Source organism: Henckelia pumila, chromosome 1 (assembly GCF_033568475.1).
Source record: "Henckelia pumila isolate YLH828 chromosome 1, ASM3356847v2, whole genome shotgun sequence".
Taxonomy (NCBI): domain Eukaryota; kingdom Viridiplantae; phylum Streptophyta; class Magnoliopsida; order Lamiales; family Gesneriaceae; genus Henckelia; species Henckelia pumila.
In genome coordinates, this window is record NC_133120.1 from 44,344,598 (window position 1) to 44,369,973 (window position 25,376).

General features: G+C 37.0%; 3 protein-coding genes across 4 annotated transcripts; 1 reads left to right on the forward strand and 2 right to left on the reverse strand.

Annotated features, from left to right (window-relative positions):
- Positions 1 to 1,054: 1,054 nt before the first annotated feature.
- On the forward strand, positions 1,055 to 3,396 carry LOC140874579 (chaperone protein dnaJ 49). 2 transcript variants are annotated; one of them, XM_073277884.1, is made up of 3 exons: positions 1,055 to 1,183; positions 1,407 to 2,651; positions 2,955 to 3,396. In XM_073277884.1, exon 2 carries the CDS (start codon positions 1,594 to 1,596, stop codon positions 2,647 to 2,649), a length of 1,056 nt encoding a protein of 351 aa, XP_073133985.1. In that variant the 5' UTR covers positions 1,055 to 1,183; positions 1,407 to 1,593; the 3' UTR covers positions 2,650 to 2,651; positions 2,955 to 3,396. The 2 variants fall into 2 exon arrangements, with proteins under 2 accessions (XP_073133985.1, XP_073133986.1); XM_073277885.1 differs by lacking the exon at positions 1,055 to 1,183 and adding an exon at positions 1,192 to 1,306.
- Positions 3,397 to 4,350: 954 nt separating this feature from the next.
- Positions 4,351 to 6,079, reverse strand: LOC140862768 (uncharacterized). Its single transcript, XM_073265813.1, has one exon. The coding sequence runs from the start codon at positions 5,663 to 5,665 to the stop codon at positions 4,568 to 4,570; it is 1,098 nt and encodes a 365-aa protein (XP_073121914.1). The 5' UTR covers positions 5,666 to 6,079; the 3' UTR covers positions 4,351 to 4,567.
- A 109-nt stretch (positions 6,080 to 6,188) lies between these two features.
- On the reverse strand, positions 6,189 to 12,193 carry LOC140862707 (glyoxysomal fatty acid beta-oxidation multifunctional protein MFP-a). The gene is made up of 18 exons (XM_073265769.1): positions 12,012 to 12,193; positions 11,432 to 11,503; positions 11,287 to 11,352; positions 11,144 to 11,200; positions 10,962 to 11,029; positions 10,804 to 10,885; positions 9,420 to 9,475; positions 9,013 to 9,315; positions 8,848 to 8,934; positions 8,257 to 8,431; positions 8,041 to 8,162; positions 7,781 to 7,944; positions 7,452 to 7,706; positions 7,251 to 7,372; positions 7,020 to 7,141; positions 6,792 to 6,940; positions 6,570 to 6,708; positions 6,189 to 6,413 (listed from the first exon to the last, which is right to left on the reverse strand). Exons 1-18 carry the CDS (start codon positions 12,109 to 12,111, stop codon positions 6,378 to 6,380), a joined length of 2,175 nt encoding a protein of 724 aa, XP_073121870.1. The 5' UTR covers positions 12,112 to 12,193; the 3' UTR covers positions 6,189 to 6,377.
- Between the last annotated feature and the right edge of the window lie 13,183 nt (positions 12,194 to 25,376).

Genomic DNA, 25,376 nt, shown 5'->3' on the forward strand with positions numbered 1-25,376 from the left:
TCACCCTCAGGGGAGTTCATTTTTAGATCTACTACTTTGAGATTCGCAAAAGAATCCGCGAGATCTTGTAGATCCTCGAGATTTAATCTCTCTAAAGTAGTCATCAGATAGTGTTTTTCTCTGATACTGCTTTTATAAGATTAATCATCCTTTCATCATCAGTTAAAGGTTTTTGAACCATTTTGGTTTTACCTTTTCTGATGTAACAACGGTTCGGTACCAAACGAGAGTGGTAACCTACCTCCTGTATTTCCTTTTCTAGAACCTGAAGTTTGTTCTAGATTTGTGATTTTAGTTTGAAGATCCTTTAGGGTTACAAGAATTTCTTCTTGTTTCTTAAGGATTCCTTCAATCTGCCTAGGTATTTCATACAGCTGATTGCTGTAATATTGTACCGTCTTTTGAATTTCTCTAAGATCTCCGGAGAGTTTAGAGGAATCTGGGGTAATTTCTAAAAATTGAGAGTTAGAAATCATCTTTCTGTCGTAAGTAATCTAATGTGAACAGATTAACTTGTTTATAGGATTTCATATAAATAAAATCCTCTTGATTCAAACCTTCGTTTGAAGTCATCTTTTGTAAAAAATCTTATCCTCAACAAAGAAAAGTTTGAGTTAATGAATAATATTAAGTCTGAATATTTAACCTAAGGCTCTGATACCATTTTTGCGAATGATTCAAGTACCATAATTGAACACAAACATTACATAAATGGAGTACATAAATGCATAAATTGGGTACAAAAATTAAACATTGGATTTGACCAAGTTTGGTGGTCCTAGGGAGTTTTAAAAAAGAATTTTTATTGTAGGGATTTATAAAAAAGTTAGGTTTGAGTTTAGGGATTTATTCACAATTGACTCATGATTCAATTCACCCAAATAATTTGGGATGATTGCATATATATATATATATATATAAATTACTTGACAAATCAATGCATCTATAGTCACTATATTGCAATTTAATTTGAAAAATGATTGATTTTATTATATATTCTTGATTTGAAATTACAATTAGTAATAAAAAAAAATTAGAAAGAGTGTGGAAAGTTTTGATTGGTTGATCCTGGAGCGAGTCTCTCTATACATACGCGGTTTATGCTTCGTCTGCACTGTGTACATCCATCATCTGAGTCTGAGACGAGCCGATTTGATATGAGGTTTCCCAATTGATACAAAGAGTAAGTCAAGGCCCCCACCTTTTTTTTTTTATTTGATTGATGATTGATCGAATTTGTGTATCGTTACATTGGGATTTTTCCCCTAATTATTTGTTACGGACACGATTCTTGATCGTTGAATCGGTATTCACAACTCCTTTCTTGTTAAATGTTGCTTAATTTTTTTTCTTTTTCCCCCAATTTAGTGAGATCCTGATGCATTCTTGTTTTAACATTTTATTAGGTTATTATTATTATTTGGACTTTGCGGGAAATTCAGCACCTTTGGTTTTATTGATTCGTGAAGTTCTTCAACTTCACGGGGGACGTTGGATTTTCTAGGTTTTGAACCTCTAGATTGGATTTTGGGACATTTTCTCTGACTTTTATTTCTTTGGGCCTTTTGTCAAAATTGTCGTTAAGCAATTGTTATGGATAGTAACAAGGATGAGGCTTTGAAGTGCTTTAATATTGCTCGCGAGGCTATTGCCACTGGCAATAAACAAAGAGCGCTTAAATTTATAGGGATCGCACGCCGCCTGAATGAGAATTTACCCCTGGATGATCTTTTGGCTGCATGTGAAAATCTCGATGCTCCTTCTGTTGGTGCCTCTGATGAAGCGGAGACTATCAAGAGGCCGAGAAACAATGCAGGTTCAGTTGATGGTGATGGGGTTTCAAATGGGGAGAGGAATTACACAGAGGAGCATGTGCAGTTGGTTAGGCAAATTAAGAGTAAGAAAGATTATTATTCCATTCTCGGCGTCGAAAAGAGCTGTTCTGTGGAGGAGATTAGGAAGGCTTATAGGAAATTGTCTCTGAAAGTTCATCCTGATAAGAATAAAGCTCCGGGAGCTGAGGAGGCATTCAAGAAAGTTGGCAAGGCATTCAAGTGTTTGAGTGATGGTGACTCAAGAAGGCAGTATGATCACACTGGTCTTGTGGATGAGTTTGAGTATAATCAACAGAACAATGTTAGGCAAAGAAGAAGGAGAACAGGGAATGACTTCTTTGATGATGACTTTGACCCCGATGAGATATTTAGGGCTTTCTTTGGTCAGCGTGATGCATTCAGAAATGCTCGAGTTTACAGGACTAGAACAACTGATGGTGGTGCTCATCACAGGGAAGATTTGGGTGGTAATGGACCGAATCTTATGCTGCTTCTTCAGTTGCTACCATTTTTGATAATCATTCTGCTTGCCTATCTTCCTTTCTCTGAGCCGGAGTATTCATTGCAAAAGAACTATTCGTATCAATTCATGAAAGCAACGGAGAATCATGGAGTTGAGTTTTTTGTCAAATCACCTGAATTTGACCAGAATTATCCTATAGGCAGCTCTAGTCGACGGGACATCGAAAATAATGTGATCAAGGACTACAAACACATGCTTGGACGGTATTGTCACATGGAAATGCAGAGGCGTCATTGGAACCGACACTTTCCAACTCCTCACTGTGATAGGCTTGAAAGTTTCACATCATGAAGGTCAAGTTTTTAATGTGTCTGCATGTTCTATTGACCTGTACTAAACTTCTTTAGAACGAAAACTTAAGCTAATGATTTAGCTATCATAGGCTGTTACTTCAAAAAATTTGGGGCCTAGTTTATAGGCTGTTACTACCCCGCTTAAACAATCTAGTCCTGTAAATTCAATAGTGTTGAATAATCATTGGTTGAGAATGACTTGTCTTCATTCTATATCCCGTTGACCGTTTTTACTTTAGGATTTGTTATACGCTAGACTTAAAATGGTTGACACAAAATTTTGTGAAATTTTGCTTTTTGCAGTAAACTGGAAATTATCTATCTCAAAGTGAAGTTATTCCATGTTGAGTACGCAGATCTTATAAATGCATCGACCTTCAACATTTTACTTCCACGAAGCCTTGCATGTCCTTTATGGAAGTGGCCTTTACAGAACACAAGTATTTGACCAAAAGATTGGGAACATGAATCTCTGCTGACATTCAGCTTTTCTGGCCGTGCCATTCTTGCATCTTGGATCAGAAATAGTATAAAGGAGGTCTGTGGCCTCAACAGGCTCCATGATAATTTATCTTTCATTTACAGTTATTTGTGTTGCGATCATAAGCAATACCGTGTACTAAATTCTTAGCATATGAGAATTGAGTCGAAATGAACATTGTCGATGACAACTGCTAGATGTTTAAATCGCTTGAGCTTTGTGGTCTACTTCTACCTGAAAGATGTTTAACAAACACGCTTTTTCCTGCAATTTCGTGTACTCTCTTTTATGGTGTGTATCTCGTTGATTTGCTAACTTAAATCAGAATCCAACTCCAAGAACATGCATGAATTATATGGGATACCTGAAATTTTCCAACCATTCAATATATTCAAAATATTTGGTGGTAAAACAAGACTCCCTACTGCTTGGACATAGGGAAACACAATTTTGTTTTCCTCTTTGCAATTGGGGTGGGCCTCATTGTCGAATACTATGAGTTTATGACCATAGGCCAGGAGCAAAAGCAGAAGCATGCTGCAAAGTTCCTTGAACTGCTTGAGCATGGCAACAAAGATTAAACTAGTTCAATCGTGGCGAAGTTGTTCTCAGAATTGCTTCCTTCTGATTGTTCAGGCTCTTATCTGGGGCTTTAGTAGATAGAGTATCTTATTACTTCACTGCCATTCTATGTAGAGTTTTTTCGGATGAAGTGTAGAGGTTCTACTCGGAATGCAGAAGCACTGGCTTGCTTTAGTAGTTAACATGTTGAGGTAGAAGTATTTATGTTTCTCAGAGTTTTTGCTGACATTTTTAACCCAATCGAAGAACCACTAGTGATGTCAAATGATGGCTAAAGCGTTGTCTTCCAGTTCATTAGCTCATAATATCTAGTGGTTTGTTAAAGCTCGCCAAGTATGGTTACTCTTTACTCAAAAGTTAAAAAAAACAAGTGGAAAAAGGAGACTATCATATGCTACTTTTTCACAGGTTTGGTGTATATGTTTCTTTCGATGAGCATTATATTTTTTTTCACAGACGGGATGTGTGCTCGAATATCTGCACAATAGAATTGTTGGATACCGATCACAAATGGTGCAATCAACATTGCCATCACCGTTGATGCAAGGAAAAAATGACAAGAAAACCACCGCCTAAATGGTTTCCAAATGAAAAATGAAAAGAGCTACCACTTAAATTCCTTATTTTGTTAGCAAATCTAAAAGAAAAAGATACATTACAGCGACCATACCATCAACTTTTAATCCCTCCTACCAATAGATGCAGGTCATGATACCATGAAAATTTTGCCGTATTCAAATCTTACATCAAACCTACGACATCACAATTGATGAACATTACCAAACATGGATGGGACCAACAACATACTAAAAACTTTTAAGCTTTTTTGTTTTTCTCAGCCACTCACTTTTACTCAAACAGCTAACAATGAGGGTATTGCAGCCAAATTGGAAGTAGCATTCTTAATCGAGCCAGAAACACTTTTACCAGTAGAAGGATGCTTGCCAAAAGCTCTCATTGGACTAGCCAATGCCCATCCCCAACTTCTAATTCTGCCATGAGAGAGATTCACCATTGATGAATGAGTTACAGAGATTGATTTATCCTCAGTTGAAGAGGAGGAAGAGGATGAAGGGGTCATAAAACCACTGAAAATCCCACCACATTTAACTCTTTCGGTGACACCAATTTTATGAACTGAGGGAGTTTTGGGCTTTGCTTCCCTCTGAGACTCCACTCTGCGGAGAGTACAATCACCAAAGCCAGTTGAAATCTTCTCAAAGAAATCACCAGAAAAGCTCCTGCTCCCGCAACCAACAGATCTAGATCTTGAAACCTTTCTGTCAAATGCAGCCTCCTCATCTTCAGTTTCATCCACAACCACAAAGTCTTCCTTTTTCTTGTCCCTTGATGAACTACCACACACAGTTCTAGGAGTGGCTGATGAGGAGGTCAAAGGTTTGGAGTGTATCGTAGCTGTTTTGTTAGCTGAGAGCTTCGGCATGTAGAGGAATGACCAGAATTTTGTCCTGTGAGTATGATTTTCAGCCAAGAAATGCACCCCTCTTCTAGGAGTAGTTGTTGACATACTTCTCTTGAAAATGATGCTGCTGGAATCTGAACAAGTCATCGTCTCATCCTTGTGTTTCTGCCTCCCGTGGGTCAAAATGAAAGGCAATCTTGACCTCCTAGCAGTGTCGTAGCCAAGAAGGCCACTTTCCTTACCTCTGGTGGTGTCAATGTAGTTCGGAAACTGTGAGTGAGCGGATGAATTCGATGCAAGACGGTGGCCTTGAAGGGTGGAGGCGCCAAAGTCAGATCTAAAAGAGGGAGTTGAAGATGAGGAGGAAGAAGGGAAAACAGCTACAGGAAATGATGAAGAAACAAGCTTCCCAAGCTTTTCTTGAAGACAAAAGGCACAGATCCCACCAGGAGTGCTGTTCTGGTACTGATGGTTTACACATCCCATGTTTCCTTCCCCCAAATCTTCGTGCACAACTTCCATCACCATTACTACTTCTCACTCCAAAATCTTGAAAACCCAGATGGATTTTGAGGTTTTCCCCCCTTGTTTGGCATGAATCTCAAGAAAACCAAGAAAGCATAAAAATTCACGCTAAGGGGGAAACTGGTCAAAGGACTAAAACTTGTAAGAGTGCTAATAAATGCAAAAAAATGGGCACAAAAGTGAGTAGGGAACGGTCATTTATGAGAAGCACGTGGAAATCAAAATAGTTTATGCTTTAAACTTGGCAAGTGAACAAGACAAGGCAAGCGAACCCTAGCTGTCTGTTAGTGGCAGGCCAATGTGCCTTGTTTGGCATCAACCATTTACTACTTCGCATCACTAGTTTCTTTCACCCAGCCTACCAAACGCAGCATATCACAGAGTCAAAGAAACCAAGAAAGAATCTTTGGCTTACATGTGTCGCACGAGGGTCTGCTCTGCTATGTCATGCCACTTAAAATAATATTCATTCGTAAAGAGATAGCTTGAATTCTCCAACCATCCAAATAAAAAAACTCCATGCAAATGTACAAAATAGATGATAATAATAATAATAAAGAAACAAATCCAAATTTTTAGTTTATTCTCAGTGCCGTTAACTTTATTTCGCTCTTGTCATCTCTTTCCATCGTAAATAGACATTTAAAGCACAAGACACCACGAAGGTAGCAGAGAAATTCTAAAAACTCGATGCCCACAATATATGCGTCAATCCTCACAAGCGCGACTTCGCTGGATCACCAGTCAAACTCTGCATAAACACACCAAACTTATCAATACTAGATGTAATGACAAAGTGAAATGGATACAAGAATCAAAGCTAGACTGCATGTGCAATCATGATTTTGGGGGCCGCAACGTGGTGGAGGATGATAAAAGTAGCATCATAAGACATGAGAATTCTCACCAAGGGAGCTCCCTTTGCAGCTCGTCTGGCCAAATATGAGCAGGGCTTGAAAAATTCTCCATATGAATTCGACCACTCCTCCAGCCTTGAACAGATGTATTTTGATCCGAGAGTATCGGCCCAAAATAAGATCCCTCCTCTGTCCATGAGTAACAAGAAGGGTTATGCAAAAACAACCTTAAATTCAAAGGTGATGAGTAAACCACAAGGTGGTGAGCAAACCTGTAAGGAGGAAAACCCATCCCCATGACAGCAGATATGTCAAGATCAGCAGCCTTGACTGCGATGCCTTCGTCCAGTACCCGACAGGCCTCATTCACCACAGGAAAGAATATCATCTCAATGATATCTTTATCTCGTAAGTTTGTTAACTGTGCAAATTCAATGCACAGATTTAGAGGTCAAAATAAGCGCTCAGTTTATAATCACAAGGTGAGGTAAGAGAACAACCTTTGAGTCGATGCTGACACCGGATATCTCTCTAGCCTTCTCAATGTACTTTTTGAGTTCCAGATCAGGAGCAGCTTTGCGCTTCTCATCATATATATAGAACCCTCTTCGAGTCATTTCACCTAAAAGAAGCACATTGTGAATTCACAAAATAAGACGCTCGTTTATTAGAATCTGCAAACTGAAGAGCATTTAATGGTTGATTGATACTAGATTAAAAGAAAGATGTACCTGCCCTCTTATCCTCTTGCATGAGTGGAATCAGCATTGACTTGTATGTCCTTTCAGGAAAATTCAAAACAAATTGTCCCCCAGTAGCAACGGCAACTCCAAATCCAACAAGGTCACACAATCTAAGGACAATATTATCCAAACCATTAAGCCATCACTGCATTATGTTATCGAGCTACGTGGTGCCATGTAACACATTACCTGAATGGACCCATTGGCATTCCAAATTTGGTGATGGCTCTATCAATCTTGTAGACATCTGCACCACGGTCTACAAGTAATAAAGCAGCTTGAGTGTAAGGAAAGAACATTCTGTTGACAGCGAAACCAGTGCAGTTTCCGACCACAACTGGTGTCTTTTTTATTTTCTTCCCAACATCCAGCAAGTCTACAATTGCTTGGGGAGAGGTTTTCTGTGTCCGAACTATTTCTAAAAGCGGCATCACATGGGCCGGACTGCAGGAATTATGGAGCTCGCATCAGTACAATGTACAATGGGGAACTAAATAAAAAACTAGGTCAATTTTCACCTGAAAAAGTGAGCTCCAATGATGCGATCCTGGGACTTGATCTTTTCCCCAATCAAGTTTAGATCAATAGTAGAAGTATTGCTAGCGAGAATGCAATGTGGAGGACAATACTTTTCAAGATCTGAGAATATTTGCTGCTTCAAAGAAACATTCTCGATGACAGCCTAGTCAAATGACAGGCAAAAAGAAAACATAAGATACAAAGAAAAAAAAAAAGCCGAGTCTTAACCAATACTAATTCCTATAATGTCTTAGTTCACCTCTATAACCATGTCCACATCTCTAAAGCCTTCATAGTCAAGTGCACCCTTGAGCAAAGAAAGAGTTTTCTCAAACTTCTCTTGGGTCATAGCCCCTTTCTTGACCCGGCTTTGCAAATTTGCTGAAAACACAAAAACCAGTCAAATTAATGTATACATAAATGAGTGGTAAGCAGCAAAGCTGGATATTATATCTAAAGCTTAGTCCAGTCTAACCTTTTACTTTACCAATACCAGCCTGTAAGAACTTATCATTCACTTCCTTCAAAATAACTGGAAAATTACTGAGAATCAATGAAGTTGCTATTCCAGAGCCCATAAGCCCTCCACCTAGGATTGCAACCTTCTTTATCTGCCTTGGTTTCAAGCCACTATCTGTGATCCCTGGAACCTGTTTGTAAATAGAAAGAAAAATATAAATAACTCAAAAATTTTGGCTTGGTATTGCTAAATGCTGATATCTATTCAAAAGAGATTTTAGTATATAAACAAGACAATTCTGTGAACACATGGAACTCAAAGACTGACTCTGTCCACGCACATTTTGCAATCTGCACCACATATGTTCAGTTTCTTAAGAATAGAAACTGGTATCCAGTATTATCCCAGTTCTGACAACTGAAAAAATTTTCCACAACATGATAGGCGCTAATAATAATGAACTCTGAAACACAATAAATCTGTGTTGAGGAATGTATTTTAGTGAAAACTGGGAACTCTGATAAACTAAAATTATTTCAAGGACTTCATGCTATAGAATGCAAATATTAGCTCTAATATTATAAACCACCAAAAATTTTACTCCACCTTTGTGGTACCACGCTGGGCAAAGAAAATATGGACCAAGCTCTTGCAAGTATCCGATTCGACGAGAGTTTGAAATTCTTGAGCTTCCTGCCAATACATATGCTCGTTCAACTCAGGTCAAGGTTGGACTACTATAAATTTATCAAGTGATGAATGGAAATGAACCTTCAAGAGCCCAGCATGAGCACCAGCGACTATGCCTTCCTCAATGACGTCAATGCAAACTAGGGGGTGTGTGAGGTTTGGAGCCTGTTTACGGGTCTGAGCTCGGGCAAAATTGAATATTTCCCTGGCTTCACCTAAAGGTTCCAACTTTTCAGTCTTGTAGAAACTGTTGATCCATGGTTTTTTAAGTTCCAAAATGTCAAGAGCCCATCGACGAGCAACATTCACTAATTCATTAGGTGAAGCTATAGCATCCACAAGGCCTAAACATAAGGCATCCTGGCCTTTTACAGGCTTTGATGTCTATGCAAATACAGAGAGGATAATATTAAATGTCAATCAATGTTATGGAAGATAAAAACCACAATACCAACTGAACTCATTAACTCACAAAATTAAAAGCTTACCAACATCATTTCAAGGGCCTTGGCTATGCCAACAAGGCGTGGCAGGGCCTGTGTTCCTGAGAAAATAATTCAAAATGAGAATGTATGAAAGAAAAATAAAATTTAGTCACATCATGAAACTTCATTTGAATGCTCCATCCTCTCGTTAGTTATAACCAGGGCCGTTCCTATTTGGAGGCAGAAGAGTACTCGGGCCCATTTTTTTCAGGGCCCATAGTTTTGAAAAAAAATTGTTATATAAAAGTGTAAATTGATCCAATTTAAATTTATTATATTTGGAATTTTTTCATTCATATCACAGGAAATTATTTTTTCTTTGCCTACTGCTAATATAATTTTTTTTATTATTTCTGGGCCTATTGATAAATTTATTTATGAATTTTATTATTCCTAGGTCTCTTGATAATTTTTTTAAATATAAATTATTTTTTCTGTGCCCAATATAAACAAAAAATGTTTTTTATTCTCTAAATTTATTATACAGTAGTGTAATTGAACCAATATAAAAGCATATTTTCTGACTCATAGTAGTTGTTCTGATAGTAATGAGGACGATTTATTTTCGGAGTTGACATTCTTGAAGTTCTCATTAACAAGAGAAACAAAATCGGCAATGGTATAGTGAATTACTTGAAAAAAATAGATGGATATTTCTCAAATGCTAACATTGCTTATAAAATCTTGTTGTCTATACTTTTTAAATTTGTAAGTGCAAAACAAAATTTATCAAATTTAAAGCTCTTCAAAACATTTCCTCAATAAATCATGTCATAAAAAAATATTGAGTGAATTGGTTATGCTATTAATTGAGAAAAAAATTCCTGAACAATTTGATCAATATTGTTAGATCTAAACTGTCGGATGAGTTGTTTTATAGTAATCATTTTGTACATGTTTAATCTTATTATTCAATTAAAATAGAAATATTTTGACAATTGCGTATTGTTTAAATCGAAAATTTTGTTATTAGTCTAAAAGAATATGAACACACATTATGATTTAGGGGCCTCTTTTAAAAGTTAGACTCAGACCCAAATATTGTTAAGATCGGCCCTGGTTACAACAGACTCATGATCAACCAGAGGGTATATGGTTCTATAATGATCAGCATTTTGGTATCCACTCAGATCCATTAGCCAGAAAATCTGGCACAATAAGCTTGATTTAATAATGATACTCTCAAGTCTCAACTTCAAGTTTGAATGAATATCGTTCAACTATATCTGGAAGTAGATTTCTCATATTTTTGCTACTCATGGGGATAATTAGATATCCCAATTATCCTTTTTAACAATGATATTTCCCACAAGTTGGAGGGGCTTCTTAAATGTTACTAACCAAAAAGAACCCACAAATAGGCATATGCAACAAAATAATGTCATACCTCCAAATCCAGGCAATATCCCAAGCTGCAACTCAGGTAATCCCAATTGAGCATTAGGAGTAGATACACGTGCATGACAGGCCTGAAAAATGACATAAATGGCCATCAATATTCAACAAGAATGCTTATATGAACCGTAAACAATGAAAAGAACTAACCATTGCAACTTCTAATCCTCCACCCAAGGCAAGACCATCAATGGCAGCCACAGAGGGTTTTTTTGCAGCTGGAAGAAAAGTCACAATCAGTTAAAGAACAACTAAAAATACCAAAAGAATATATAGATCGCGTACTTGCATGTAGCTGGATAGCTAGAATAACAAAAATCTCAACCACGTACCTGCCACAATATTGCTGAGAATCTCCAGAGATACAAAACCGGGTTTCGGTGCTCGGACTGTGATCAAACACAAACAACTAGCACTAGCTAAGAAGTGATGTGAGGCAATAAAAGCAAAACAAGTCACAATCAGTAAATCATACCACTTTTATCATGAATCTTTCCAAATGCACTTATATCAAAACCACCAGAAAATTTTCCTTTTGCACCTGCTCAAGTAACAAATAAAGCTCCCTAAATCCATAATACACGGTGTTCAACATCAGACAGAATCTCTCGAGTGTTTACCTGTGACAACAATTGCCTTCACATCATCCCTTCTCAAGGCCTGTTCATAATTCTCTTTTAAGCTGTCCAACACTAAAGGCATAACATAAAGAGCGGTTAACATCTGCCCAGAACTAGGAAATCAATAGCTAAACGCAATCAAATTTCTCAACCAGTGATCAAATACAAACTCACGTTCCCTGGCACTGCCGCTTAAGAGTAGTAGAAGAAAGAATCAAAGAACTCTATTTACCCGTGAAATCTGAAACACTAGCTAATGCTCCCAAGTGTTAAAAAATAAAAGCTTATCGATAACACTTTTTTAAAAATTTCTAATTAGAAAATCGATTTCATAATCAGGGAATTCAGAATACCAATCATCGTCAGCTAAAGATCCAAACTTTCGTCTTTGTTTAACCCAAAAAAAAAAAGAAAAAGAAAAACAAATATAGCCCTTGATCAACAAAGATCAAATGAACTAGAACAACACAAAGAACCCATGTGAGAGGAAAGAAATAAAAAATGAACCCTTAAGCAGAACGGATCAAAGGAATAAATGAGAGGGCATGGGAAAATTGTAGTGAGATAGATGGCAGAATACCATCAAAAGATAGAGAATTGACAGGAGGATTGAGGAGGGTGATGACGGCCACCCCATCAGCTCCCACATCAAGTGTCGTCCTTCCCTTTGAGCTGTTCATTTCCGGCTGAAGAAAATGTATTCAATGAAGGTGTCGTGAACAGAGCTTTAACATTGACGTTGGAGTGCGTTCTGGAATTGGATATACATAACATTATACACACACATATATATATATATATATATATATATATATGTAGAGAGAGAGAGAGAGAAGTATGTTACCTGGGGATGGGCCGCATCTAAGCGATTGTAGAAAATTATCAATTTTCATTTAATAATCCGTTGGCCCATGTTTCCCAGTTTCATTTCTCGAGGTTATCCGTAACAAGTTAATCATATTAATTAATCTTATTTTTACTATCTTTATTTTATAATAATTGAGTGAGTTAAAATAACTATTTATTTGAGAACATCAATTTTTTCTCATTTTATCTTGAGTAATTCTTACACATCAACTCTCACTCACACGACTTTCCCATTACATGGGTCATTGTCACCCCGTCCATCAACTTCCCCAAAATCTCTCTAAACCTCTCGTTTACTTCATGTTTAAAAATAATTTTTATTTTACACACAAATAGCATGTGCATTTTTTTATTAGTTATTATTAAGGCTTAACAATGTAAACTAACCGTTTTCCAAAAAAATAGTTTAAACTAACCGAATATCAAATACATAAATAATAATTTGTGTATCTTGGATGTGCTCCGTGTTTGTATAATAATTTTTAATTAATTTAATTTATATTTTAATATGAGTAATATCATAGTTGTAAAAACTAACGATTGACTAAAATGTAATTTGAAATGTCGTAATTAAAAAAAACAAAGAAAAGAAAAAACATTATTTATAGACCACGATCGGAAGGTCCGATCCTGAGTTCGAACCTTTCGAACTAGCGTGATTCCCACGTGTCAATGGCATCTTCACATCTTGATGTCCAGTTGAGTTCGGACCTTCCGAACTGGACTTCAGACCTTTCGAACTCTCACTTGTCCGTAGAGATATAAACGAACTAAACGGTTCGCAAGCTATTCGGAGCTCGGCTCGGTAAAAAGCTCGTTCGAGTTCGTTTGTTAAGCTTATTGAGCCGAGCCGAGCCGAGCTTGAGATCAAGGATATTCGGCTCGTGAGCTCGTTTGTTAATAGGCTCGGGAACTGGAGCTCGGACTCGGCTCGTTCAGGAGGCTCGCAAGCTCGAGCTTGGGTTCGGCTTGTTTAAGAGGCTCGCTAACTCGGGCTCGGATCGTTTAGGTGGTTTGCGAGCTCGGGTTTGGGCTCGGCTCGTTTAGGAGGCTCGCAAATATGTTCATTTAATTTATATGGCTCACAAGCCCGAATTCGATTTCTTTATCTAGTTTTAGTTTGAATCTTATATATATTCTGAATATGTTATATGGCTTGTGAAAAAGCTCATGCTCGACTCATATATTGAGTGGACAAATAAAAAATATCAATACTAATGCAAATGACATGATTGTAACACAATAATTTGTTGAAAGAAAGATGAATTTACAACACATAAGAAGTAGCCACAATTTGCATTTTTTTATTTTAACTTGAAAATCATTGTATTAAAGTGCTCTTAAAATCACAATAAAATAAAATATTTATATGTGCAATATTACTAATGAATGAAAATTCAATCAATAAATTTCTAATGAACTGAAATAACAATTTTATTTAAAATGTCTTACAAGAATTAGAACTATATATGATAATAGATGAATGATATTCAAAATTTTATTTAAAAGAAGTTATGAAATTATCTAAATTAAATCTGTAGAGTTAAAACTTGTTAACTCGATATATGTATATGCACAACATTTTGGTTATAGAATATCATTAAATAAAATATTTCATATACCGACGGATCGTGTCACAGGTAATGCTTATATCTCGATAAAAAAATAAGAGTGTAGTAGTTTTATAAAAATATTTTAAAATAAATGTAAATTTTTTTTAAATTTAAAATAAATATATATTATAATAATTAAGTCACACAATAAATTTTTATATACTTGTGAACTAAGAATAGACATTGCTGATATTTTTCAAGAGTAAGTGCTCGAAACTTGGGTTTAGCATTTTTAGTTTGGAGCTTCAGATTTTATTTGAAAGGTATAAAGAGAACCGAAACTTGAATTTTGAGTTATTAATTATTTGATCGTGTGATGAAATATTTGGAATGATGAATACAACTGTGTATTGTACACAGAGAAGCTTGCACATTGAACTTGTACAGCTTGGAAGCAGTTGAAGGTTTATGGCTGAATTTTTCATCTACAATTTGATCTATAATAAATTCGAATATTTCGAGATATATTATGACTTAAACAGTTAGTAATGATGTTGTAAATTCATAAAGATCGAAAACTTTGATGAATGGAATTGGTGAATTTTTTCGAAATTGGGCTGGATTGGAGGTTGAAGTTTTAGAACATGGTAAGATTGTAAATCAAAATATAGTCACTTTTATCGAGAAATTATAATCGAAAAAATCAAACTTGAGCTTCGACGTATGCCTAGCGAGCCAGAAAACGGGCTCGCTAACGAGCTTGCTTAACGAGCTCGCTACGAGCCTACTTAACGAGCTCCCTTATGAGTCTGCAAACGAGCTCGCTTAACGAGCTTGGAAACGAACTCGCTAACGAGCTTGGTTAACGAGACTGCTTAACGAGCTCACTAACGAGCCTACTTAACGAGCCGAACTCAAGCTAGGCTCGTTTAATATGATAAACGAGCTGAGCTCGAGCCTAGCCCAAGTATTTATATATACTAAACGCAGGGGCGGTCCAAAGAAAAAAGAGGCCCGGTGCGAAGATTAAAATAAGAGTTTCTTACATTAATTTAAAAAGATAGTTGATATTTACACTCTATTTTTTGTTATTTACATTCCATTTGTGAATAAATTTGCACTGCATTCTACAAATAAAGTGGAGTATAGGTAACACAAAGTGAAGAGTAGATATCAACTCCCATTTAAAAAATCAAATATAATCGAGCTATATGAAATTAACTTCATATTTTGCTAATATAATTTTGAAATTGTCCAAAAAAATCACATTGAACCACCAAAACTCACAATTTAAGTGCTAATGTAATTTAGAAGCAGTTAATTTAACCATTCAAATATAAATTAAATAAAAATTCCAAATTTCAAAATTAAGTTTTGAAATTTGTAACTTCAATCTATAAATTTTCAACCACGACATGAAATTAACTATAAATATTAAAATCAAACATTAAATCAAAATTAAATTATATTGAACGAATCATAATTCAAATTTTAACGCACACAGAGGCCGAGAAAAAATTGATCGAACATCAAGTTATAAAACTCAAGGCTAAGAAAGTCGATGATCAAAGAGAGACAATTAAAAGTGATGGTCGATGATAAGTGCATTTTATGCACTTAATTTGCATATGATTTGAATTGGCTTTTGTGATGTATCAAGTGGATTTTATGCATATTTGTTGTTGTTTTTGTGAGATGCAAGAATTGGAAGAAAAGTGCCAACAAGAAGCGGGAGAAGGAATTACGGAGCTGTAAAGTTTACAAAATTACTGGAGCTTCTAGAGTAATCCAAATCAAATTTCCACCGTGCAAAATAATTTAGGATGTTTTAAAGCTGCTGTAAAAATTTCAGCTCGATCCGACGGCTAGAACTCAAGTTATGATTTTTACAAGAATGTTGCGCGAGCTGGATGCGCTGTAGCGCACCCGCGCCTGGAACCGGCGAACCCGCTCCCTGTAGCTCTTATTTTGAGAAAATTATCGGAGATCAGAGCCCCTGCGCCCGAGGACAGCGCACCCGCGCCCTGGAACCCAAAAACGTGGCGCACCTGCGCCCGAGGGTAGCGCACCCATGCCTGATGTGTCGTATTTTCGAAAACTTTTAGTATCGAACTTTAAAAGGACTCTTTGGCATATATCAGGGTATAATCGAGGGTTTTCATCAGTTTTTGAAGGCTATAGATGGCTAGAGACCAAGGAAAATGGAGAAAAAGCATTCTTGGCACGAAGACGGACGAAGCGACTACCGGAGACGGAGAAGCATCATCTACCTTCATTTTTATTTCATTCTTTCTCTTGATTTTTGAATGATGTTCAAGAACATGCTTTGTTTGATTTTTATTTTCATTATGAACTAATTCCTTTGTCTAGAGGGATGACGTAGCTTGACTTGAAACCATGTTTTTGATATTTTGATTGATATATTAGAATTCTTCATATGGTTTATTTGTGTTTTCCTGAATTGATTGCTTTCAATTAACAGATCACTAGTTGAATTGTTATATTTATTTGAAATATAGCACTCGAGAGAGGCGATTTTGAATAGAACCATAGAAAAATACATCGTTGGTGTTTATAGAGTTCGAGAGGCTTATAACTCCATTGAAGCCATTGTAAGAATTATTGTGCTCTTTAACGGATTTGATATCTAAACTTTGATAGAAATATTAAGTTTGATATTAGATACAAATTTCTGCTTGACACTCGAGAGAGGTAGTAGAAAATAATAGGGATTCTTGGCTAATAAACTAGAAGAATTTATAATTAAACAATCATTAGAAATAAATTGTGGTAGACAGTCAAGTGAAGTCACCTCTAGCATTCATCTCGTATTGAATTTTTATCTTGCGAACTCGTCATTATTTAATTTTAATCATTGCAATTTTTATTTACTTGAATTCCAAACCATTCTTGTAGCTCTACATAGGATTAAGATTTTATTAGTTGCAAATATTTAATATAATATCATTTTATTCATTCTCTGTGAGATCTAATTGAACTTAATTCCTATATTATAACTTGACACCGTACGCTTGCGAGCGAAAAACATGCAACAAGTTTTTGGCGCCTTTGCCGGGGAATGAATTTTATTTGATTTATATTAAATTGTGCTAATTAGTCTTAATTTTGATTTAGAGCATTTTATTTTATTTTGTTGGTTCTAATTTTAAATATTTCTCTTGTTTATGCAGTTTATGCGAAAAATCCAGAGTTACGACTCACTGCTCTTTGATCCGGAAATCGAGAAAAATTCTAAAGATTTGAGAAAAGCTAGAAGAGAAGCGTTGCAACAAATGGCTGAAGAAAGAGAAAGAGTTGACAATAATGCTCCGGTGCCAATCAGAGATCACTTTAGACCGGTGATCAACAATCATTATTCTGGAATAGCTCGTCAGAATATCACGGTAAATAATTTTGAATTGAAGCCAACTTTGATTAATATGATGCAGGAGAATCAGTTCAGGGTGCAGCGACTGAAGATCCGAATTTGCATCTGCGCACTTTTCTGGAAATTGCTGACACAGTGAAAATTCATGGTGTTACTGAAGACACCATCAGATTATGATTGTTCTCGTTCTCTCTTAGGTACAATGCTCGCAATTTGTTGCAGTCACTAACTCTTGGGAGTATCACTACATGGGATGACATGGCTTCAAAATTTCTGTCTAAATATTTTTCGCCTGCCAAGTCGGCTCAGTTGAAAATAGAGATCACTACATTCAGGAAACAATATTTTGAGCAGCTTTATGAAGCTTGGGAGCGCTACAAGGAATTGCTTAGGAAGTGTCTGAACCATAATTTTGTTGGAAAACATGTTCAGATCAATTAAGAATTGATACCCGGTGCAGCGGAAGTTTAAAAAATTTTTATTTTTCTATATGGAACGATTCCATATCACGGGTATCAAAATTTTACGATTAAATTATGAAAGTAAAATAATAATAATCACAATTAATAATATTTTACCTTTTCAAGCAACGGCTTGATTATGGACACCAACAGAATTTAATCTGCTCTTCTTGTATATCCCGGGAACCGATGGCTTCACGATCAATCTCCGGAATAAGGTCCACGAACAGAAAACAGAAACCCTCTGATTGATTGCACTAGAAATCAATCAGATGTTTATCGAAGAGAATAAAAAGATTTGATCTGTTAATTCGGAATGTAATTTTTCACAAAAATCACAGACCAAATTTTCTCAAAAAGGGACAGAGGATTTTCGAAAATCCCCTTGAATTATTTTGTGAATTTCGAAAATTGCTAGAATTAATTGTCAATTTTCGAACACTACACATGTATTTATAGATAGTTTCTAGACTAGATTAAGTTATAATTGTATTAGGACTCTAACTCCTTAGGGCCCACAATCCATAACTTAAGCCCAACAAGCCAAGCCCGTTGTTATAGAAATTAATATAAAATTCATCATGACTCCGATTGATAAACCGATTTTACCAATGTGCACAGAAACCATTTCTGCACCTTTTAAAGTCAAGATAATTTTTCTGAATCCGAATTCAGTGATTTCCAAAAATGCCCATCCCTATGTCATTTTAGGAAATTCCACTCCCTTTTAGTTAAGAACTTCTCTTTCATTAAATTTAACTCTTTAAATTTAACTATCTCAACGGGGTTTAGTAATCCATTACTTGTGTGACCCTCAATGGTTCAGGGATACAGCTAGCCGTGGGCTCACAACTCCTTGTGACTCGGAACAACAATTTCCGACTTGCCCAACGAATCATGGTAAGAGCGTCTAGCAACATCGCCCCATGATTTCCTAGGTATCACTGATAGTGCCTGCAAGAACCAGTAGATTTTGGTTAGCGTACAGTACGGTCCCTTCATCCATATATCCCGATCAAATCAACAACCATTGGTGCATCGAGAGTCGTTCGAGATTCGATAACTATGCATTACATCTTGGAGATCAAATAGTGACATCGCATGTGTTACTAGGAAAACCGAGTAACCTAAAACACATCATGTACTCTGGCCAGAGATTCGTCACACTAATATCTCATCAGATCGCATAGGATATCCACACTCGCAAGTATGTGGTGAATCCTTGATAACAAAGCATCGACTCCTATATGTGTCATAACTATACCCAATCCCGACACCTGATGACCCCAATAGATTCGGAAAACGAGTCAAAGTACAGTACTAGCATATAGAGTCTCAATGATGTTTCAAGTAGTAAGGACTAATGGTGTACAACCAAAACCACGGACTTTATGCACTCGATAAGTGATAACCACTTGGAATGTCCGAATAGGGTAGTTCGATCATTCATCATATGAATATCCATTTGCATGCTTTGAACATCTCCATGTCCATTACCAATGAAACATGGTACTTGGAATCACAAATGCTAGTCTCAATCTCGAGCGATCCTTATCCTTATTAGCGGACGGCTCAATTGACTAGGAACTGTTTAGAATATACAGTGACTATAAGATGTGTTTCATAATAGTGATCTCTCTTTATTCACTATCTCATCTTACTTACACTATAGTATATTCAAGGTCTTTATCAAAACAACAATAGTATATCACAATATAACAATATGAAGAAAGACAAAGAAAATGTCATTAATGAATGTAAATTATATTAAACAAAGATTGTTTATATATAGAGTCATAAAAGCCCTTAGCCACAAGTTGGCTAACCGGGCACCCACTCTTTCAATCTCTCACTTGACCTAAAGCCAACTAGTCATACTACGTAATCCCATTGATTCACGATGTTTGTCAAACAATGGTCCTGGCAAGGGCTTAGTAAATGGATCAGCGATATTGTCTGTAGAGGCCACTCTCTCGACAGTGATGTCTCCTCTTTCCACAATCTCCCGGATGATGTGGTATTTCCTCAGTACGTGTTTGGATCTTTGATGAGACCTTGGTTCCTTTGCCTGAGCAACGGCACCAGTGTTGTCGCAGTACACCGGAACTGGACCAACAGCTTCAGGAATTACGCCCAACTCTTGGACGAAATTCCTCATCCAAACGGCCTCTTTAGCAGCAGCTGATGCTGCAATGTATTCTGCCTCAATAGTGGAATCCGCTGTGGTGTCTTGCTTGAAACTCTTCCAAGAGACAGCACCGCCATTGAGAATGAATACAAATCCAGAGGTTGACTTCGAGTCATCCACGTCGCTTTGGAAGCTAGAGTCGGTATAGCCTTCCAATTTCAATTCTCTTCCTCCATAAACCATGAATATATTCTTAGTCCTTCTTAAGTACTTAAGAATATCCTTCACGGCTTTCCAATGCATTTGACCGGGGTTGGCCTGATATCTGCTTGTGACACTCAAAGCAAAGGCTACATCCGGTCTGGTAGATATCATCCCATACATAATACTACCTATGGCTAACGCATATGGTATGTGTGTCATTTTCTCTATCTCTTCGTCAGTCTTGAGACACATAGACTTGGATAGAGAAACTCCATGACACATAGGTAGATGTCCTCTCTTCGACTCATCCATAGAAAACCTTTTCAATATGGTGTCGATGTAGGTTGCTTGAGTGAGTCCTATCATTCTCTTAGATCTATCTCTATAGATCTGTATCCCTAGAATATAGGATGCCTCACCCAAATTCTTCATCGAGAATCTACCTGATAACCATATCTTTGTTGACTGCAACATCCCTACGTCATTCCCAATGAGTAGGATGTCATCAACATAAAGCACTAAGAACGTCACCGCATCCTTAACTACTTTCTTGTACACGCACGGTTCCTCCGGGTTTTTGATGAAACCAAAGTCCTTTATTGTTTCATCAAATTTCTGGTTCCAACTTCTTGATGCTTGTTTGAGACCATAAATTGATCTCTGAAGCTTGCATACCTTATGCTCGCTTCCCATGGATGTGAATCCCTTGGGGGCTGCATCATATAGATTTCTTCCTTAATGTTTCCATTAAGAAATGCAGTCTTCACATCCATTTGCCATATCTCATAGTCATACCATGCTGCTATGGCAATAAGGATTCTTATGGACTTGAACATTGCGACTGGTGAAAAGGTTTCATCATAGTCAACTCCTTTTCTTTGAGTATAACCTTTTGCTACCAATCGTGCCTTGTAGGTAAGTACCTTACCATCAGGCCCAAGTTTTCTCTTGTAGATCCATTTACACCCTATTGGAACAATTCCATCGGGAGGATCTACTAAAGACCAAACTTGGTTTGTATGCATCGAGTCTATTTCCGACTGCATAGCTTCAAGCCATAAATTAGAATCCGCATCAGAAATTGCTTCCTTGAAGTTTCTTGGATCACATACAATGTCGGGTTCACTTTGATCCCCTTTAAGAAGAAGATCATATGGAATAGGAGGTCTAGAAGTCCTCTCGGATCTCCTAGATATAGGCGTGTCCGTTGAAGGTTCTTGAGGTGTGTGGTCGTTATTTTGTATCTCGGGTTCTTCTCGAATTTCTTCGAGTTCCATCATCTTGCCTTTCTTATCTAATAAGAACTCCTTCTCCATGAAGGTGGCATTCCTCGAAACAAACACTTTTGTCTCATAAGGATGATAGAAATAATATCCGATTGAATTCTTCGGATATCCTACAAAATAACATAAGGTGGATCAACTATCCAACTTATCTCCCACTGTCTGCTTCACGTAAGCAGGACATCCCCAAATCCTTAAGTACGAATACTTAGGAGCTTTGTCATTCCATAACTCGTATGGAGTTTTATCTACTGCTTTAGTGTGGACATTGTTCAACAACAATACCACCGTTTCAAGCGCATAACCCCAAAACGAAGGTGGGAGCTCAGTGAAGCTCATCATAGATCAAACCATGTCCAACAAAGTTCGATTGCGACGCTCCGAGACACCATTCAGCTAAGGTGTCATAGGAGGAGTCCACTGAGAGAGAATCCCATTCTCTTTTAGATAGCTCAAAAACTCGGTACTTAAGTATTCTCCACCTCGATCCGATCGAAGTGCTTTAATACTTCTACCTTGTTTGTTTTCTACTTCAGCCTTGAATTCTTTGAACTTTTCAAATGATTCAGACTTATATTTCATTAAATATAAATACCCATACCTCGAATAATCATCAGTAAAGGTAATGAAGTAGGTGTGACCAAATTTAGTACTGATACTAAATGGTCCGCAAACATTTGTATGGATCATATCCAACAGATTTTGACTACGCTCAGGCTTCCCTTTGAAAGGAGATTTAGTCATTTTTCCTTTTAGGCAGGACTCACAAGTAGGTAGAGAGTTAATATCAGACATATCAAACATGCCCTCTCCCACTAGCTTGTTCATCCTCCTTGAGGAAATATGACCTAGCCTAGCATGTCAAAGGTTTGTTGGGTTTTGACTATCGTTTTTCCTTTTATTTGTTGTTACCGGCTTATCAACATAATTAATTGGAACGTCTTTTAATTTTAAGTTATATAGATCGTTTTCAAGTTGTCCATTTCCAATCAAACATTTATTCTTGTAAATATTACAAATCACATTCACAAAATTACAAGAAAAACCATTTCTATCAAGCATAGAAATAGAAATAATGTTTTTAATCGAATATGGCACAAATAAAACGTCTCTAAAAAATAACTTAAAATAGTTCTGCAAAACTAAATAAATGTCTCCTATAGCTTGGGCTTCAACTCTAGAATCATTTCCGAGTCTTAGCTGGGTCTCACCCTTCCTAAGCTTATTACTTCTTGTCATCATTTGTAACTCATTGCAAATGTGAGATCTACATCTGGTATCCAATACCCAAGAAGTAGTATTAAGTAAAACATTTATTTCAATGTAAAACATACCCTTTGCAGTTACGTTTCCAATGACCGGGTTTCTTGCAGTGATGGCAAACTTGTTTAGAATTGTCCAATTTTGCATGTAACATTTGGCCTTGAGATCATGGTCCAACCATTTCTCTAGTTCGGCCAACCTTTCGGCAGTTACATCAGCCGGGGCTGTTTTCGGAGAAGCCTTTTCTATCACTTAGAAAATCTTTTCCGAACTCTGGACAATCTTAACTTATTGAACCATTCCGTATAGTTGCGCCAAAAAGTTTGTTTTGTTCGAGAATTGAAACATGTGGATTACGAAGATTCATCATAATGATATACTGAGATGAAACAGACAATAATCGATGATTGCTTAATTAATTTACTAAGACATAAAATATGGCGAAATTTAATTTTATGAATTTCACTCCCACTATTTTAACGGTTTCACTACCCTCTAGTGAAAACGGGAAACTCCATTCCTTAGTGGGAACATGGAGTCCAATTGACAAATCATAGTCCCGAATAATATCAGCCAACCATAATTTTCAAAAGGTAGAGCCCAATTACTTCCAAAGTAACCCCCATGTTTTTACCTCATGTCCAATAAGGGCCCAATAATATGATGCTGTTTATTGTGACATGTCAAGATAACCCATCAATATTAAGTTGTGATGGATGGTCGCCATGTGGATCCCCCAATAATATGAGCCAATTCCATGGGAGTTCCACCCAACTTACAACATGTGTCGATCCAATGTACAGCTTTCCGACGAACGGCCCCCCCAATAATATGAGTCAGACCGTATCCGCGGGTAGCATCTCATACATTGATCGTTGATGGAAGGTAGGAACATTTAAACTGAAAGAGTGGGTGCCCGGTGAGCCAACTTGTGGCTAAGGGCTTTGATGACTCTTTGTATAAACAATCTTTTGTTTAATATAATTTACACTTTTTATTAATGGCAATGACTTTATCTTTCTTCATATTGTTATATTGTGATATACTATTGTTGTTTTGATAAAGACCTTGAATATACTATAGTGTATGTAAGATGTGGTAGTACATGGGGATGTCTATCATGAAACACATCTTATAGTCACTGTATATTCTAAACCGTTCCTAGTCGATTGAGCCGTCCGTTAATAAGGATAAGGATCGCTCGAGATTGAGACTAGCATTTGCGATGCCGAGTACCACGTTTCATTGGTATGGAACATAGAGATGTTCAAAGCATGCAAATGGATATTCATACGATGAATGATCGAACTACCCTATCCGGACTTTCCAAGTGGTTATCACTTATCGAGTGGATAAAGTCCGCGGTTTTGGTTGTACACCATTAGTCCTTACTACTTGAAACATCATTGAGACTCTATATGCTAGTACTGTACTTTGACTCGTTTACCGACTCTATTGGGGTCATCAGGTGTCGGGATTGGGTACAGTTACGACACATATAGGAGTCGATGCTTTGTTGTCAAGGATTCACCACATACTTGCGAGTGTGGATATCCTATGCAATCTGAGGAGATATTAGTGTGACGAATCTCTAGCCAGAGTACATGATGTGTTTTGAGAAATGGTTTCTTAGTAGCACATGCGATGTCACTATTTGATCTTCAAGATGCATTGCATAGTTATCGAATCTCGAACGACTCTCGATTTACCAATGGTTGTTGATTCGATCGGGATATATGGATGAAGGGACCGTACTGTACGCTAACCAAAATCTATTGGTTCTTGCAGGCACTATCAGTGATACCTAGGGAATCATGGGGCGATGTTGCTAGGCGCTCTTACCATGATTCGATGGGCAAGTCGGAAATTGTTGTTCCGAGTCACAAGGAGTTGTGAGCCCACGGCTAGCTGTATCCCTGAACCATTGAGGGTCACACAGAGTAATGGATTTTTAATCCCCGTTGAGATAGTTAAATTTAAAGAGTTAAATTTAATGAACAAAGAAGTTGGACTTCTTATTTAAGAGTAGAGGAGTAAGATTTCCTAAAATGACATAGGGATGGGCATTTTTGGAAATCACTGAATTCGGATTCAGAAAAATTTATCTTGACTTTAAAAGATGCAGAAATGGTTTCTGTGCACATTGGTGAAATTGGTTTATCAATCTGAGTCACGATGAATTTTATATTAATTTCTGAACATGCGGGCTTTGCTTGTCAGGCTTGAACTTATGACTAATGGGCCCTAAGCTATTAGGAGCCCACATTATAAATAAGTTATTGCAGTACAGAAATTAAATAACAGAGGTCACAAAATATTTTCGAAAACCCTAGCTTTATTTTCTCTGAAGTGGCCGCCCCCTCCCCTCTGCTCGGGAAAAATTCAGCCTGTGAATTTTGAATGACAGTCTGGTTTAACGGATCAAATTCGTTAATTCTCTCCGTAGAAACTTCTGATAGATTTTCTAGTGCAATCTATCAGAGGGATTAAATATCCGTTCATGGACCTGATTGAAGAACAGTTCGTCCATCAGTTCCAGGGATATACAACAAGAGCAGAGTAATCTGTTGGTGTCCATAATCTCGATTCGAGATTGGAGGTAAAAATTTATAATTATTATTTAATTTTTACACACACAATTTAATCGTAAAGTTTTGATACCCATTATGGAATCGTTCCATATAAAATTTTTAAACTTCCGCTGCACCGGGTATCAATTCTGATTGATCTGATCGCGGTTCTTCAACAGTGGTATCAGAGCCAGGTTGCTCAGATCAAGCGATTAAATTAATTGATTG